The sequence below is a fragment of the Lepisosteus platostomus genome, chromosome 1, assembly GCF_059453375.1.
Source record: "Lepisosteus platostomus isolate fLepPlt1 chromosome 1, fLepPlt1.hap1, whole genome shotgun sequence".
Taxonomy (NCBI): domain Eukaryota; kingdom Metazoa; phylum Chordata; class Actinopteri; order Semionotiformes; family Lepisosteidae; genus Lepisosteus; species Lepisosteus platostomus.
This window is the reverse complement of record NC_142611.1, coordinates 72,702,783-72,719,079: the sequence shown is the minus strand read 5'-3', so window position 1 is coordinate 72,719,079 and position 16,297 is coordinate 72,702,783. Positions and strand designations below refer to the sequence as shown.

The 16,297-nt window shown below is 37.4% G+C and overlaps 1 protein-coding gene across 14 annotated transcripts in view; it reads right to left on the bottom strand.

The window, feature by feature from the left end:
- The window catches only part of prom1a (prominin 1a), a 102,746-nt gene that overhangs the window by 71,747 nt on the left and 14,702 nt on the right, over positions 1-16,297 (bottom strand). For all 14 annotated transcript variants that reach the window (XM_088636912.1, XM_088636922.1, XM_088636941.1 and 11 more), the window contains exon 2: positions 9,993-10,728. In XM_088636912.1, the coding sequence (XP_088493038.1) occupies positions 9,993-10,215 (223 nt within the window). In that variant the 5' untranslated portion in view covers positions 10,216-10,728. The remainder of the gene's footprint in view (positions 1-9,992; positions 10,729-16,297) is intronic.

Here is a 16,297-nt window from a genome sequence, read left to right as displayed (position 1 = left end):
TATTTTCCCTTTCTGTCTTTTGAGGCTGTGTTCCAAGACTGATGAACACTCCAAAGATAGTTGTTAGTCCAAAGTTAATTGACCTGAGTAATTCACCAGAATACCCCTTTGATCATCTGTTACCTGCCTCTAAGCAATGTTGGATCACTAAGTAATCTGTTTCCCTGCTCTGAAATACACTAAATATTAGCCCTAATTACTGCGTATGTACACAGTCTCTCACACTCCCTTTATTTTAACTTGACATACGTCTTGATCCAAATTATTGATAAATTACAGTGTATTAGAATTTGTGCAGACCACTCAATTATCTAAAATCTTGTGGTTTTTGAGTCTTTAAATTTTAGAAAGGCAATTAATATAGGAAATATATGTTCAATGTGTATTTAGTTCTTGTAGTGAATGTATCGCTGTTGAATTTGCCAATTCAAATACATTAGAGTCACCGGTATTTGTACATTTAAATGCATTAGATCTCAGTCCTTTATCTTAACCTTAACTGTAAAAAACTAGTACTAAAATGTGTATAGAAAAAGTAATTATAACCTCTGCAAGTCACTTTGGTTAGAAGGGTTAGCCCAGTTAATAACAGTAATTATTAACATGAATTGTTTGTTCTTTGGCACAGCTTTGATGAAATGAGTAATAACTCAGGCACACTTGGTCAAACAAAGCAATTATGTACATCAAATGTAAACTTATACAAAACAAACCAAAAATTATTCTATATATTGATAAGTCTACATCCCCGTTAGCAGTTTTTCAACCACACTACGCAGACTCCAATGTGAAAGCAGAAGCTGATTTTCTGAAATAGACCGGAGTGGTTTAGATCATCCCTCAGGAGGCTGACAAATCCCCTAGTGGGACTATCACTTCAGCTTCAATTTCCTGGAGACTTCTGTTCTTAGTGTGCCCAAATTTAAAACAGATCCCACATGGTATAGCAATCTACTTTGATCATCTAACCTACACCACAACTCATCTGACATGGTAAATGTTTTATAAGATTCCTCAGTCCCCTAACATATGTGAATATAGAGAGGAAATCTTTCAGGTGTGTTAAGGGGGAATGGTAGTTAAAATAGGGGTTTACAAAAATGGTGAATATGTGAAAACAACCTGGGTTAATCAATATATCAATGACTTAATCATACCCAACTTGTAAATCATTTTGCCAAGAATATACCTGAGTGTCTGGTATAATTAGAGGCACACAGTGTTTGGTATAATTAGAGGCACACAAGTCATTTGTTCTCTGGTACAGCTTAGATGAAAAGAGTAATAATTTAGGCTCACTTGGTTATACAACTTACAAGTTACACTGTTTACAAATTCACCTTCAAGGCATCCAAGAGCCCTAGGTCGTCCTGACCACCCAGAAAAACCCAGACTGCCACCAAGCATTCAACCTCTTATAGAACACCTACAAAGGCCAAATTAAGAGACAAAGCTGCCTTCATCTAAACCAAACAGAATACGACCTATGGTTAGATCTTTATGTAAACCTAGATGGTACAAAATGAACAGGAACCTATCTTCCTATTGGAAATATTTACAAACTAATCAGAAGAGGCCATTTTTTTAACAGAGGCTATACAAGAAATCAAAGTTCCTAAAAAATAACAAAATGGTATTTATGTTATTAATAGTAATTAATATACTATTTATTAATCAATATATTAATTATTAATATATTAATAATTAATAGTAAGGTCTCTTAATGAGGTTCAAATACTTAAATCTGGTCTTTCTGGATGATCAGGAACAAGAAGCTCTCACTTGTCCCTTATCTTCCCTATCGCTTCCTCCTCTCTTTCCCTCCTTCTCTGCCTGTTTTCTGCTATCTTCCTAGACTGCTGGTGACAGTCTTAATGATTTATCCATAAGTTAATTAACCAAGGTAAACTCCAGATTGCTTTGATAACTGAATCTCGCACCCCTGCTTCTCAGCAAACATCTCTGTGCTTTGAAACTCAGGAGAACAGGAAATGTTGACACAAGCCAGGTGTTATCTATTGTATCTAGATTCTTAAATGCACGTCCATAGTCACTTTTAATAGTTGTAACAATATGGAGCATGTTCTGAGGCTTCTCGAAAACCTGCCTAATTCACTCTGCAACATTAGGCTTTGCTGGATGCAACTGGAAAGATAATTGTGAGAAGCTGATTTTCACACAGTCATCTGGAGGCACTACATCGTTTTTTTTAAGTTTCAGTTGACATTTAACAACACATTTCTGACCCATCAATAAGCTCTTTTTGTCCAAGTATTTATAACCAAAACACTGCAGCATTATTTAAGAGGTATTTAATGTTAGGAAGTAAGTTGTGTGGGAATTAAAACTACAAATCAGTACAGGTTAAATTTAAGGAAGGAGTCCGGTTTTAAACCACCAATGGTAATGCAATCATGTATTACTAGCAGATGAGATCCTAATGATCACCATTGTTTTTAGATCCATGCTGACTGGGTAATAAAGGTCATGGTTACATAACATGAATTCCATCAGGATCCTAGCCTCTTTCCCAGGGTTTGGTCCAGAGAAATTTCTCCAGAGAAATCAAATCCATAACTTTAGGAAGGAATGAGTTCTTCTAAAAATAGGTCTTTTATTTTAAGAGTAGTTCTGCTTCCTTCTTCAAAACCCCCTCTAACCTCTCATGCATGTTCCCCCCAAACAGAAATCTGGCAAATAATAATAATAATAATAATAATAATAATAATAATAATAATAATAATAATAAACTTTATTTTATATAGCGCCTTTAAAGGTGGCTTCTCAAAGCGCTTTACAGGATGACAATAACAATAAATAAGAAGACTACAACAATAAATAAGAAAATTTCACAAGACAGGACACAATTATAATTACAGCAATACAACAATAACAATAGAGGAGACCGTGGAAGATGGTATTAAGAAGAGCAGAGGGGTGAAGAATGGAACCAGTTAAGTAAAGGCTTTTCTGAAAAGGAGGGTTTTGAGTCTGGATTTGAAGGAGTTTAGAGAAGGTGACTCTCTAATATCCTTGGGCAAATCAAATAAAATGAAGATTTTATAGTGTCACAGCTGAATTCACTCTCTGGACTTTCAGGGCAGAAATTTGCCTTCCGAGGTCAGCAATTCCTCAATGAAAGTTGCATCATTCCTGTCTCGCTCTTCACTTTAATCATTTCTATATTTTATCAATGTTAAACGCAAAATGAAAGAGATCCACACCTTGCAGGCAGACATTTTCTCTTCTGAAAATGTCTTTAGAAGACTTCAGCACACCTAAATGAGAAATATACCTAAATAATAATTCATCTTTGCATCCCACAGATAATAGCCTTCATAATAGAGAACCCCCCCGAGATTTATTCAGATTCATTTGTGAATAAATTATTTTGGAATGAACTCTCTAAAGCATGTATTGGAGTGCCACTGCGATAAGCGATTTAAGGCAGTTTCTTAAAGTGGTCCTGATGTTCTCGGATGAACTGGCTCCTCTGCATGACCCAATCCAAACAATGTCTTGCTCAGACTTTAAACCTTGATGTATCACCGATGCAAGAACTGAAGGATATGCCTTCAGAATGAGAATAGCTCACAGAAACACTTTTCTTCAGAAGTAAAATCTGAAACATTTCTTCAGTTGTTTTTTTTTTGCCAATGCCTTTTGCCAATTGCTTTTCTCCAATAACACACACGGTTTCAGATTCAGTTCAGTTTATTGTCATATGCACAAGTGCAATTAAATGCTTATTTGCATGTATGCTCCAATACAAAGACGTTAAGGAAACACCAAAAACAAACATGGAACAGCAGTAGCAACCACGAGTTAAATAACATACAACTTAAAAACAAATCAGTGTGAGCCTGTGGTAGGGGTAGAGTTCAGTAATCTGACAACTTGTGGGTTAAAGCCCACAAAAGAGGACCATCAGAATTGTTCTGATAAACATAAGCATGTGCATTTGCTTGCTTTGCCTAATTTGGATGATTAAAATTGGTAAAATCCAGTACTTGAACTGTTCCGGTTTTGTATTTGATCGTTCAATATTTTAAAATGTTGCTGACCCGATTCTGTTTCTCAAAGAAAGAAGAATACTACAAAACAAGGTTACTTTGTTTCACCTTCAAATCTGTACAACAGATTGATTTTTAAACTGTCAAAAAACAGTTGGCAAAATATATTAATACAGTAGCACACCCTAAAATTACTCCAACTAAAATTTACACCATTCCCAAGTATGTTACTGAAAATAAAAACTCTGAACTCTGAAAAACCTAGCCTCCTGCACAGAGAGAACAACTTAACTATGGATGAGATTTTTCTTAAAAATGCGGTGATAGAGGATTGAAAACTGTTTGTGCTTTATAAGCTGCACATCACAGCAAGCCAATCAACTCTTATTTGAATTCCTTCTGTAGAAGTACATTCTCCTGTTTGATCTACTGCATTGTGCCTCATTAACAAACCTAGAACTGTAGGCAGAGTTACTCTTGGTGTGACAGAAAGGGTTGCAGATTTTTACAAATATGGTGATGCCAATTTTTTTATAGAAGTGCCAAACTTGAAATCAGCAATATATTAATATTATGCATTCATTTAAAATCTGCTCTGTAAGAGAGATATAAGATCTTTCCATGCACATCCTGTTCGAGAATGTCCAGAGCTAATCGAGCAGTAACCGGAAGATGTAGCTCGCGCTAACAATACTGTGAGATAACAGGCACCAGGGAACTCTCAGCTGCAAAAGTCAGTAACCGATACATCCCAGGTATCAATCAATGACTCAGTCTGGGCTACCGGGCTCAGTCTGAACTCCTTCCAAGAGCCTTTGCTGGCTGAGTCACGTGGATGCCCGAAACATTTACAAAACAATGCATATCAGGCACATAATATTGAACTCACTTTTAATTAAACCTTCAGCCTGTTCACTTATCTGTGGGTTGCTAGAGTGCAGACTCTTGTCTGTGGCCTGTTGCTTGCTGAGGCTTTTAACTTCATCTCTGTGGGAAAACTACAATAATTTGTCATCTTGAACTGGCAAGCAGGTCACAGATTCGATGAATCCAAGACCTTTGTACATGAAAGATTAGCTATTTTTGGAAACACAGTCTTTCAATCAAGTAGGTGATTTATTTATTTATTCATAGAAGCACACAAAGGTGCTTTTGGCAAACTGGACAGTTTCTTTCTGTCTAGAGGACAATAATTTCAACATGCCAGAGCTCTGAATAGATGCATGAAAATTCATTTAGTGAGCAAGCGAATGAATATTTGAAAAGCACAGCAGATATATAACTAAAATATTTAGAACACTTGAGAATACAGAACATCAAAGCCTCCTCACAATGGCAATATGTTCACGTTTTGAGAAAAATGCCACTCTGTTTTGTAACAGGTGTACTGTCATTTTACTGAACAGATATGACATATGGAAATTCATCATGCTGATCTGATGTTGGCTTTGGATCAGATAGAAGATTCAGTGTCTTAGTTCCCTCAGCCATTAATCATCCCTCTAATAATCAATAGAGCTCAGGTCTGGTCCTGTGCAACACAAATGCCTGATTCATCAGTTAAAAGACCTTGGCTCCACTGCTGTCTAGCCTGCCTGAGATCTTGCTCCAGCGTCTTGCTGATGGGAGGAAGATATTTTACTCATGACAAGCAGAACATATCTGTTCCTTTCTGGCTTTTCTTTTTATCAACACATTTAATTGAGAGGATGGTTAAACCACCTCTTTACCTGTATCTGATCAACTCATACTATAAGGCAATTTAGTACTTCTGCAACTTTCAAAAGCATCAGGGTTAACCTGTATTTTTCTAAAAAAATGTACATAAAGTGTGCAATTAGTTGGGGCTTTTTTAGGTTCAGCATAAGATGGCTTAACCTACAGCTCTTAAAAGCAAAAAAAGTCATCCTGTATTCTTGTGAAATTTAGCGATCACTTTTTACATCGGGCATAGAACAGTTTTGCTCCACAGTATTTCACCCACATTGTTTGGATCCACAGTCTTCAGTAGTGATACAGTACATGTCAAAATTAAGCATTCCAGTATGAGTACATTGTGTTTTACACTGTCTTTTACATTTGTCTTTGATCAGGATACCCAGGATTTGTCAGGGGTCAAATAAACAAGTACTATCTAACCATTGATAAAGAAACTCATTCTAATTTCTACCTTTAGCAATAACTAATCCTAAATGACATATGACTGGCAATGACACAATGTTTAAGAGGATTCATTTATTTGTCTGTCTAGTTAGCCATAATATGTGCACTAGCCTACATTATTGCATCTAATTCTGTAAGAATCACACATTGTCAAAGAAGAATTAACTCAACACTAGACTTTTTGTACAGCGTAGGGATTTTTAGGGAATATAATACCTAATTTTACAAGAAATTATTAAATCCATGAGACAAAAAATATTGGTATGCATAGTATACTATTTCAATATATATATACACACACACACATTTATATGTTGTAGGGTACCTCATCACTGTTGCATTTCTTCATAGAAAAATAAGAAGGACAAAGATGAAGCAAGAATAAATTGTTTTAAGTACTGTTTCCAGAGAGATTAAGGAAGCACTGTAGAAGTATTCTCATAATAATGGCTTTTATCATTTTTATCATTTTTAAGTGGGCTTTCTGAACACAGCAGGGAGAAAACCTTTATAAGGAAATCCTGCCAATATTAATGATGGCACACTAAGATTTCTATGGTCATATCCAAACAGAAGAATAACAAAAAGATAATGAACTAGCAACATTAAAAAGTCTAAGGGAGCTATGCTGTAAATCCATCAGTTATCAGCTGTTACCAACAGTAAAATCCCTAACATACTGTAACTGGCAGGCTGTGCTCATGAAACAAAGGCACTTTACTGAAGTTTTGTGAAAAGTTGAGTCAAACGCCATTTGAGTGCCTCTGTAATGCTTATTATTTATTATTTAATTTTGGTGATGAAATGCTGTACTCACCTAAGGAAGGATCTACTGTTAAAAAATTTTACTCTTTCCAGTTTCCCTACATGGGATTAACCCATTTTTGTGCCTTCACTATAAGAATTCGGAATAATATTTTCCCCGAAGAACACTGTAAGATTCTATAGAATGTTTCAAGGTGCACTTTAAAATGGATATGAAGGCACTCAAAACACAAACTCAGCTTCCCAAACCCTGATAGCAGTTTTCAATCATGAAAAAATATAAATACAGTAGCTTTTTATATAGTCTATATACAGTAGCTTTAAAAATGAAAATAAGTTACAAATGGCAATTTGGAAATACCATCATCCATCATAAAATTCACCAATATACTGTATTTTTTACAATTTCACACCTGGTTCTAACAGGATTTATAGTTGAATATGGATATTTCAACCGTTTCTCTTTAAGAAGGAACGTCGCCGCCTGGTCACTAATGGAGATGACCAAGATTTCCTCTAATACGTTCACACACAGCGAAACATACCATTCTGTGAAAATAGTGAGAAATAGTCACTGCTATAAAAAAAAACTGCTATATTCCAGAATCTCCTCCAGTTTATGATGCTGCACAGTACACCAGATGTTAACTAATTTGAGGATTAAACACACAAGTAAAGAGATCGCACTCAGCAAATACTAGGAGAAGGTGGAGATTGGAACAAAAAAATAAACGAGTCTGACTGTATGTGACTCTACCAATATACTGTATAAAATACAGTAGGTCCCAATTCACAAGAATTTATTGGACAGAGATCTCACATAGCCTAAATGACTTAAATTATAGTACTGTATTTAACATCTGCATACTGAAGATATCCCTACTCCATAAAGATTAAATGGATAGAAAAATAAAACTGTATATGTACAACAGCTCATAATTTATGCAATATTTTTCTTACAGTATATCTGATGTACATGAGGATTAGATCTCTACAACAAAACGCCAATTACACATACGTGATGCTTCGCTTTAATCTTCCATAGTTCTCTGAACATCTTTTTACTGTTAATTAATTTCTCTACAGGTCTTTTTAGGCATTTTGCATTTTGTGTGAATTAAGTTTTTATAAGTCCTATTTTCACATCTTTAAAATAATGTCCAATCTTATTTCTTTGTGCATTGTTTCAAACTAATGAGAGACAAAGTCTTTGAGACAAAGTAAATCATTTTACAGACTAAACAAAAAGATTATAATCACTCATTCTATAAAGAGGCAGAGGTGATATGTATGTGTTAAATCAGTGATGAATATTGATGCGTCAGCCCCCTTGTTCCCATATCACTGAGGCTACACAAAACTCAGAAACGCAGCCCTGTTTCTGGAGAACTCAAAACCATTCAAGTCTTATACTCTTTCATGCTGGATCACCTGTTTCTGAACATCCTATAAACCAGAAAGTTTTCAATGAATTAAGCGGGCAAAGGGCTACATTAGAGGAACTAGTCCTTAATGGCTGATTTTCTGTTGAAAATTATGTCTAAATGACTTAATATGCAAGTAGCTTGTTAAATGATCACAAAGCGTTCAAAGACTTCAGCGTGAGATTGAACCTGCTGGACCAGGGCTCTCCAGGAGGAGGGTTAGAAAAGTCTTCTCTAATGCCTTGTGCGTTATGTGGCAGACGAGGAAGTCTTTCAAATTGATCATGTCTCTTCTAATAGAGGGATACCAGACGGATTATTTTAAGCTACGTTTTTTTCTTTCTGCATGCTGTTTGTTGTCCCATTTAATCAGAGCTACTGCAGAAGCAACCGAGGCCTCGGGAGTACAAAAATCCAGTGCTGAAAAACAATGTACAGTATGAGGTGGGAGTGAATCAGTGTAAATTCTAAAACACTAAATCAGACTCTCAGTACAGAGAAACAGTGGATTTGCTTTAAACCATCAAACTCGCTTTGGATCACAAAATATCTAATGCATGATCAATTATTAATAATTGTTCATTCCATCTTTGATTTAAGGAAACAGGCAAAGACAAAAAAAAACATCTTACATAGAACAATGATCTATTTCTTGGTCTGTATTAATCAAAAGGAAAAGAAGCAGTTGATTTAAGTCTCATCCCTGCATGTTAATTCCTAAACATATTTTACAGCTGTTACTATATTCTATAGACAAACATTGTTTTCCACAGCAATGTGGAGCTCTGACCGGAAAACAGAAACACCGCAACATATGGCACTTGAGATTACAGGATTACCCAATTAAGCAGGTGACTCAGAAAACCACACCTAATCTCGAGATTTTCTAATTGATTATGAGCCCCAAAATGGCACAGACTTAAAGCCAATCTTATTGTACGTCTCTCACCTCCCACACGACCTTAAATTCCCCTCCCTTGTTTAAAAACAACAAACCCAAAACGTACACATGCAAAAAATAAAAACTTCGTTAGTAGTTTCCTGAATCCAACTTCTGCATTCTGTCACTGAATCCAACAACCACAGAATGAATAGCAGTCATAACAGAAAAAGTGTTTAGTTAGCATTTAAATGCGCTTTCTTAATTCCCGCCATCTGCCAGGCATAATAATGAAATGGTTTCAAACATTTTTCCACAAGAGCCAAACACTTTACAAGCAGAATAATAGATTATGAGCTAATTGCCTTCTTTCGTCAATATTTTAGATTGATTTCAACTGTACAATTTTCTTTTTAAAACTTGGATCCGTTTGGCAATACGGATGCAGTTTTATAATAGGATTTTAAAATTAACATTGGCTCTTACCTAATAATGCGCAAGATGGGTAATGCTGAAATCAATAGATAAATTAAATGCTTCTCTATTCGTGCCACAACCACAGCCTGAATATTTACCGTTTTCTGTGAATTCTAATTAAGCACACTCCCTTATTCTTTCTGGCCAGCACAAAGGCAGAAATGAGCTCTGCTTCTGTAACTCACGAGTCCACTTACCTGCAGATATTTAGCAAAAATGTACAGATCACAGCAGAAATAAGACTAATGAATTAAAATGAACAAATCTTACCTTGAGGGAATGGATTGGGCTGCACCACATATAGAAAGGCATGCACCATATGATAAAGAATTCCTATAGCTCCAGGTTCATAATATGCATGGGTATCGTAAACTCCAGAGGGAACAAACCCAAAATCCAAAGTTCCCGGTTGCGATATTTGCTTGGAACCTTGGGATTCAGACACAGTATAGCCCCAGAACATGAGAAGCAGCAGACCCGCTTTTCCAATCATGACTGTCTGTATGCAGGCAAAAAAGGAGAGAAAGGGGGAAAAAAAAGGAAAAGAGTATTTTTCAGGCTGAAAAAAAAAACCTTGCTGATCTGTATGTTTTTTTTCCTCGGAAAACAGCTCTGAAGAACAGACAGGGCTGCATGTAAACTTTAAGTCCTTGACTCCTGGGATGAATTCATTGTAAACATCTCTCCCAGGTTAGGTGCTTGTAGGCTTGAGATACAGATGCTATTCCTCTTCAGCTCTTGGCTTGACGGTCCCAGAGTGCCTATCTGTGAGTGCTGAGAGGATGTGTGCTGGCGAGTGTGCGTGTGCGCGCGTGTGTGTGCGTATGTGTGTGTGCGTATGTGTGTGTGTGCTCGCGCTCTCTTCAGCTCTAGATGACAAGCGAACTGCTGTAGTAGCCGGGAACAGAACAGAGCCAATGCACCATCTTCAGCAGCGACAGGAAGCAGCTGCTCCAGTGAGAAGCACTCCTCCTGCTGGAAAGATCGGAGATAGGAAGCAGGAAGCCTGAAATACACCAAGGCAGAGAACTTATTAGGTTTTAAATAGCACTTCAAGTGTCCGTGTGTGCTAGGAGAATGTTAGCTTATACAAAAGAAATGACAAATTATGTACTTCTTAAATGCAGTTTAAGAAGAGTGCACACACTTTCTGTGCTTTAAGAAATTAACTTTGAAAGTACATTGGATATTTAAGTAGCTTCAGATTTATGTTTCATTTCAATAGGGCAAAACAATATAAAATACAATATAATGTGTAACAACATTTCAATACCTGGACAGGATAGCTAGAATTTCTACAGCTCCCCTCAGTCTAGTTAAATCCATGGCATCACTACCATGCAGTAATTATTGCTCTAGTAATGTTATTTTACAGGGGCATTAAACTTTTAAACTATTTCACTTCTATGTCAAACATAAGAATAAATAAAAATCAGTGTGGTGTCCCCCCTGACTGTCCAGGACCAGCAGGTGATTGACTCAGGTGTCCCTGCAGGACTAGGAGTGGGGACCCCAGCTCTGTGCACAAGTACAGCCTCTATGCCATATTACTTAAGATGTTAGAATCTTGGAAAACACGTTTATATTGGAACAATATTTTATATTTCAAGCTGGTTTGATATTTTGATGTTCTTAAGTTTTATTCCATTATGATTTTATGACTGTAAAAAGCTTGATGGACTAATAGGGTAAAAGGGTGTCTGTTATTGCCAAATATTGCACAATGAAAATTGTGCCTGTGCTTTTAGAATAAATAATGAAGCACTTTATTTCATTTATATTTATGGTAAAAATACATTGTATCATGTTTGTTAAAGCACACCCATTATAATCAATTGACCTATAACTACAGGGCACCAATGATATACCTGAATTTTAAACCTCTGTAGTATTCATTTTTAGCTTTTCTGCATTTTACAGAGCTTTTACTCTGCTGTTTTTCATTTTACAGACAGAACTTTTAAAAGTCCTACTTTTTGCAAATGTCTGTTAAATCCAAAGTCCACTTAAACCAGGGTTTACTGTACTTTAGATGCTACACCATGTAAAATAAACACAATTGTAAGTAAACAAAAAGGCCATTTTTAGCGACTAAGAACTTCAACATGCCACGGACCTGAATCTAAGTTATAAAACAGAAGCTTAACCCTTATGCAAATGTGAAAAGTTCTCTTGGCACAAAGAGATCCTCAACACCGGTACTTTGAAATGTAAAAGTAAAAAGTTCAAGCAAGACATTAAACAAGATTTCTGAACTAAAAGCAATAATCAAAAACCAGTGCTGTACATTAAGGTGAGGGCTGCACAGTGTGACAACATATGGGTTAAACTGTGGAGGGGGGTCTGTTATGGGCTTTTGTTTTTGTCCTATATTCTGGGCTCGAGTTGCATTTTTCGACTCTTTTGCTGATGGTTGGAAGTTAATTCGGCTGGACCAGAGCGCTAATTGACCCTGTTAAACCCTGTAAGGCCTCAATTTAAACCATAAAAGGGTGGGGTGGGGAAGGTTATCAGCGTTTGGACACCAAAGAGTGCTGGTGAGTTTTCCCTGGACCTAGTAGTTGTTGATTAATGGGAAAGTGACATAGAATTTGTTATAAGTCGGGGGTCTCAAGACCACAGCATTAGGTGAAGTATTCACCTTTGCTTAAATGGAACTAAGCTGAAACAATAATAATTATTATAATAATTGCCACTCAAAGCTCTTTAGAGGTAATGGGGACTCTCCTCCACCACCACCAATGTGCAGCACCCACCTGAATAGGAACAATATGGATTTTTTTTTTTAAAAGCTGGCACTTGACGACAACAGCTAACACCCTTCTATAGCTGGAAAACAAGCTTTAAAAAGCCCGGCTGTGATGACCAGCCTCCCAGAAGCATCACGGCAGTCTAACAATCCTCCCAGGTCATCCTGCTGAGTCACAGAGATGGCTGGTGCTCAGCAGAAGAAGGATAACAGTGCCTAGCTAAACCCTGGAATGGCCCTGATAAGCATCGTGCCCCCTAGCTGTCAGACGCCTGGGACGTGACAGGGGTTGAGCCATGTGGAAAGCACAAGACCCTGACTGAACGATGCCCGCCGCTCTCCAGCGGCACGTGGATGGGTTGATGAAATTCTGGTCAACATCGATGGAGGGGCATCATCTGCTACAAACACAGACCAGGGGCGAGTCAGCAATGCTTGGACAATGTGAACTGCTGACTGAAGGGAGCGTGGAGGTAGTTAAACACTTAAAACAAAGTATAAAATGAATTCATCATCATCCATGAAGTACAGTATTACTGACCTTCAAGGTGCTATGATGTCATTTCTGCCCGACTTAAAACTAATCAAAGTCTAATAGAAACAGATATCGGGATTCATTACTACACTGTGCTGCATGGAAGAAAACTTTAAAATTTCATGCCCGAAATGATATTCATTTATGCAAGATGGATACAGTACAAAACCATTTCACTGCTGCGGCAGAAAATCAGATTGTGTCCCTGTTGATAACGAGGAAAGGGAAAAATCAGCAGCTTCTCCGATTTCTCTGCTTAACCTTTTAGCACATGAAAATGAAACTAAATACGGCAGGAAAATAAAAAGCTTCATAGATATTTTGCCAATTTCTAGTTCATCTGACAAATGCATGTTTCCCCTACTGTACGAGATTGTATTTCAGCAGTCTCCAGGAACTTGCTCTTCACCGCAGGTTTCCTGTGATGAAATGAACTGAGCTTAGCCTACAATACTTATGCCTACTGCCACACAACTGCATTGTTAACTGAGCTTAGCTTATGTGTGGGAACTTCAGGTGGGCAGGGAATATGTACTAACATGCAATATTAGAAAAACTGCGAATTGAATCAAGCCACACATGCAAGAATGCGATTTAACAAGTATGACCACTGATCAATGTGCAGCACGATGGCACAGTGATCACCCATGAAACGGGTTTCCACCAACAGCCTTAAGACATTCTGGTAGGTGAACCGGTTTCTGGGAAAACCGATCCTGGTGTGAGTGTGTCTGCCCTGCAATGGACTAGTCCAGGATGTACCCCACCTCCCACGCATCGTAAGCTGGGATTGGCTCTGATTCCCCCTCCACCCTGTGCTGGATAAAGTGGTTAGAGAATGGACAATTACCTCACTCCCATAAAGGCTTTTGGCCCTGTTGCTAAGGATCCGCATCTGTGGCTGGAAGGCTGGCGGTTCAAATCCCGCGGCCGGCAGAGGAATCCTATCTGTGTGTCTCATGGAGAGTAAGTTGGGGTGTGTGAAAAGACAAATTCCCAACACAAGAAACTGTATATGGCCAATAAAGTGAACTTATCTCTTATGAAACTCTAACTTAATGGGGTAACACTATGAAATGCTTCATACCTATTAAAAATATTAAAAATGTCGTACTTATGCTTTCCTTCCCATTCCTGAACTCATTATATTCTCTGCAATATTCTTTGTTTAGACTTACGTAATGGGTACAGTAAGAACTCTACACTCTTATTGCAACTAGGGGTGGGCAGTATAACCAGTATAGACTGGTAGAAATAAGTGCCACGGTATGGATTTGGTCATACCATTTATACCGGTAGAGAATAGATTTTGATGTTTACACAGATTGCACCGCCAGCATTGTCGCAAAACGAGGTTTGGAAATGTTTACTTTTGACCCGTCATAGTTTAAAATTCTGCCGTATTTAAACTCCAATTATATAATTCTGAAAATGTTAATCTTGCCGATATTTGGAAATCTGATAGGTTCAGGATTATTGACCTTCGGTGGTTAAGACGTCCGGTTTATGACACATCTGAGGTCATTGCGGCCAATAAAAACACGCGGGCGTCTCTTCCCTTTTCCGTGAAAACAAACGCACGTGTTCGGTGTGCCCTTCCGCAAACACAAATACACGGAGAAATGGAGAAAGGCATCGTTAGTGAGACGGGAACAAGCGACGAAATTGGTGAAAAGAAGGGTGCTTCATCGGTTGTTTGGAAAAAGAGAGACCACGAGCAGAAAACAGTTATCTGCAAACTATGTCGGGCAACAATTTTAGCCAGCAACCTCTTCTATCACCTATAGACGAAACATGTATGCGAGTATGAGGAAAGTACAAGAATGTGCTCCAAATCAAGCAGTTCTAGTGTCGGTGTGAAAAGAAAAGCCACAACATTGCTGCCTGAGTCATTAACTAGTTGTTGCCCTATTGACAAGAAAAGCCAGCGGTGGAAGGTCATTACACACTACTGCAGTTCAATGTGAAATTTCAAAAATACTAAAAGAACAACAGTAGCCAACCAACAGTTAATCATAAACTAATAGTTAAATCCAGGCAATAAAAACATATCCAAGTATCCAATATCCAAGTCTTGTACGCCTGTTAAAGCATGTTCTATTGAAATTATTGAAATTCTATATTGTGATAATGTTACCGTCCCAAATTAAAAGTATACCGTGATACACATTTTAGGCCATATCGTCCAGCCCTAATTACAACTCTCATTTATGCCCAGTACAACAAGCTCTGCATCGTGGGCTCTGAAGAGACTGTAAGGAGGTGTGGAGGCGAGGCAAACCAGCCGATATGACAAATCTCCCCTTCTCCTCCTTTCAGCCTCAAGGCATCTTTCAGACAGAGATACCAGATATAAAACAGAGGAAAATATGAAAATCTGGGAAAATAAAATCAAATAAAACACCCATAGCTACACAAAATGGATTAAATAATGACAGAATACGTACACGAATGACCTCTTAAATGCAGGTGTTTTTTTCTGTTTCACAAACCCTTCAATGCTTCCAGAAACCTAAGAATATGTTATTCACACGTGTATGCAATGTGTTATGACTTAAGTAGTTTAACATTTAGCTTTTGAGGAGTTTCAAACTCCTCAAAGGTTGCTTTGAACTTGACATGGAGTAGCATAACCAAATGCACATGGCAGCAAAGCTCAACCAGCCCCAAGGATTTACATTATTAAAGTAAGAATTATTCAGGTACAAAGACATTACCCTAGTTTAGTACATAGACTGCTGTTTTTTATGCATTTTGGATATAATAAAAACAATTTTCAAACTAAATCAGTATTCTAGCTCTACCTGTTGGATTCTTGCATCATGGCAATTTGCAACAGTCTTCATGTCCATGAATACATTATGAAACTATTCATGCAAAGCATCAGAGGATAAAAATAATCCCTCCATAAGTTTAATGCCAAGATTAATTCTTACCATTTATGTTTGGCACATTACTATGCACAGATCTCTCCTCTATACATTTCTAGAGGCATTTCCAAAAGTGTTTTGCACTTATCCAATAGAAGATTTAAAAAAAACTGTGCTTAGGAATGGTTACAAACAAATGGAAGCCATGCCGTCTAGATGATCTCTTTGGTAGTAAGGGGCCTACTGATCATAAGGATCCCATCTTAAGAAAGCCAGAGTGGCACTTGTGTATAAAGGCTTAATAAAAGCCTTATAGATGAGAAGCAGATAACCCCACAGAATACGTCAAGTGCAAAAACCCAGGGTGACAAATGGAAATTAAAAGTGAGCTCTTTTATATTTTACATTATTCAAAGAATTT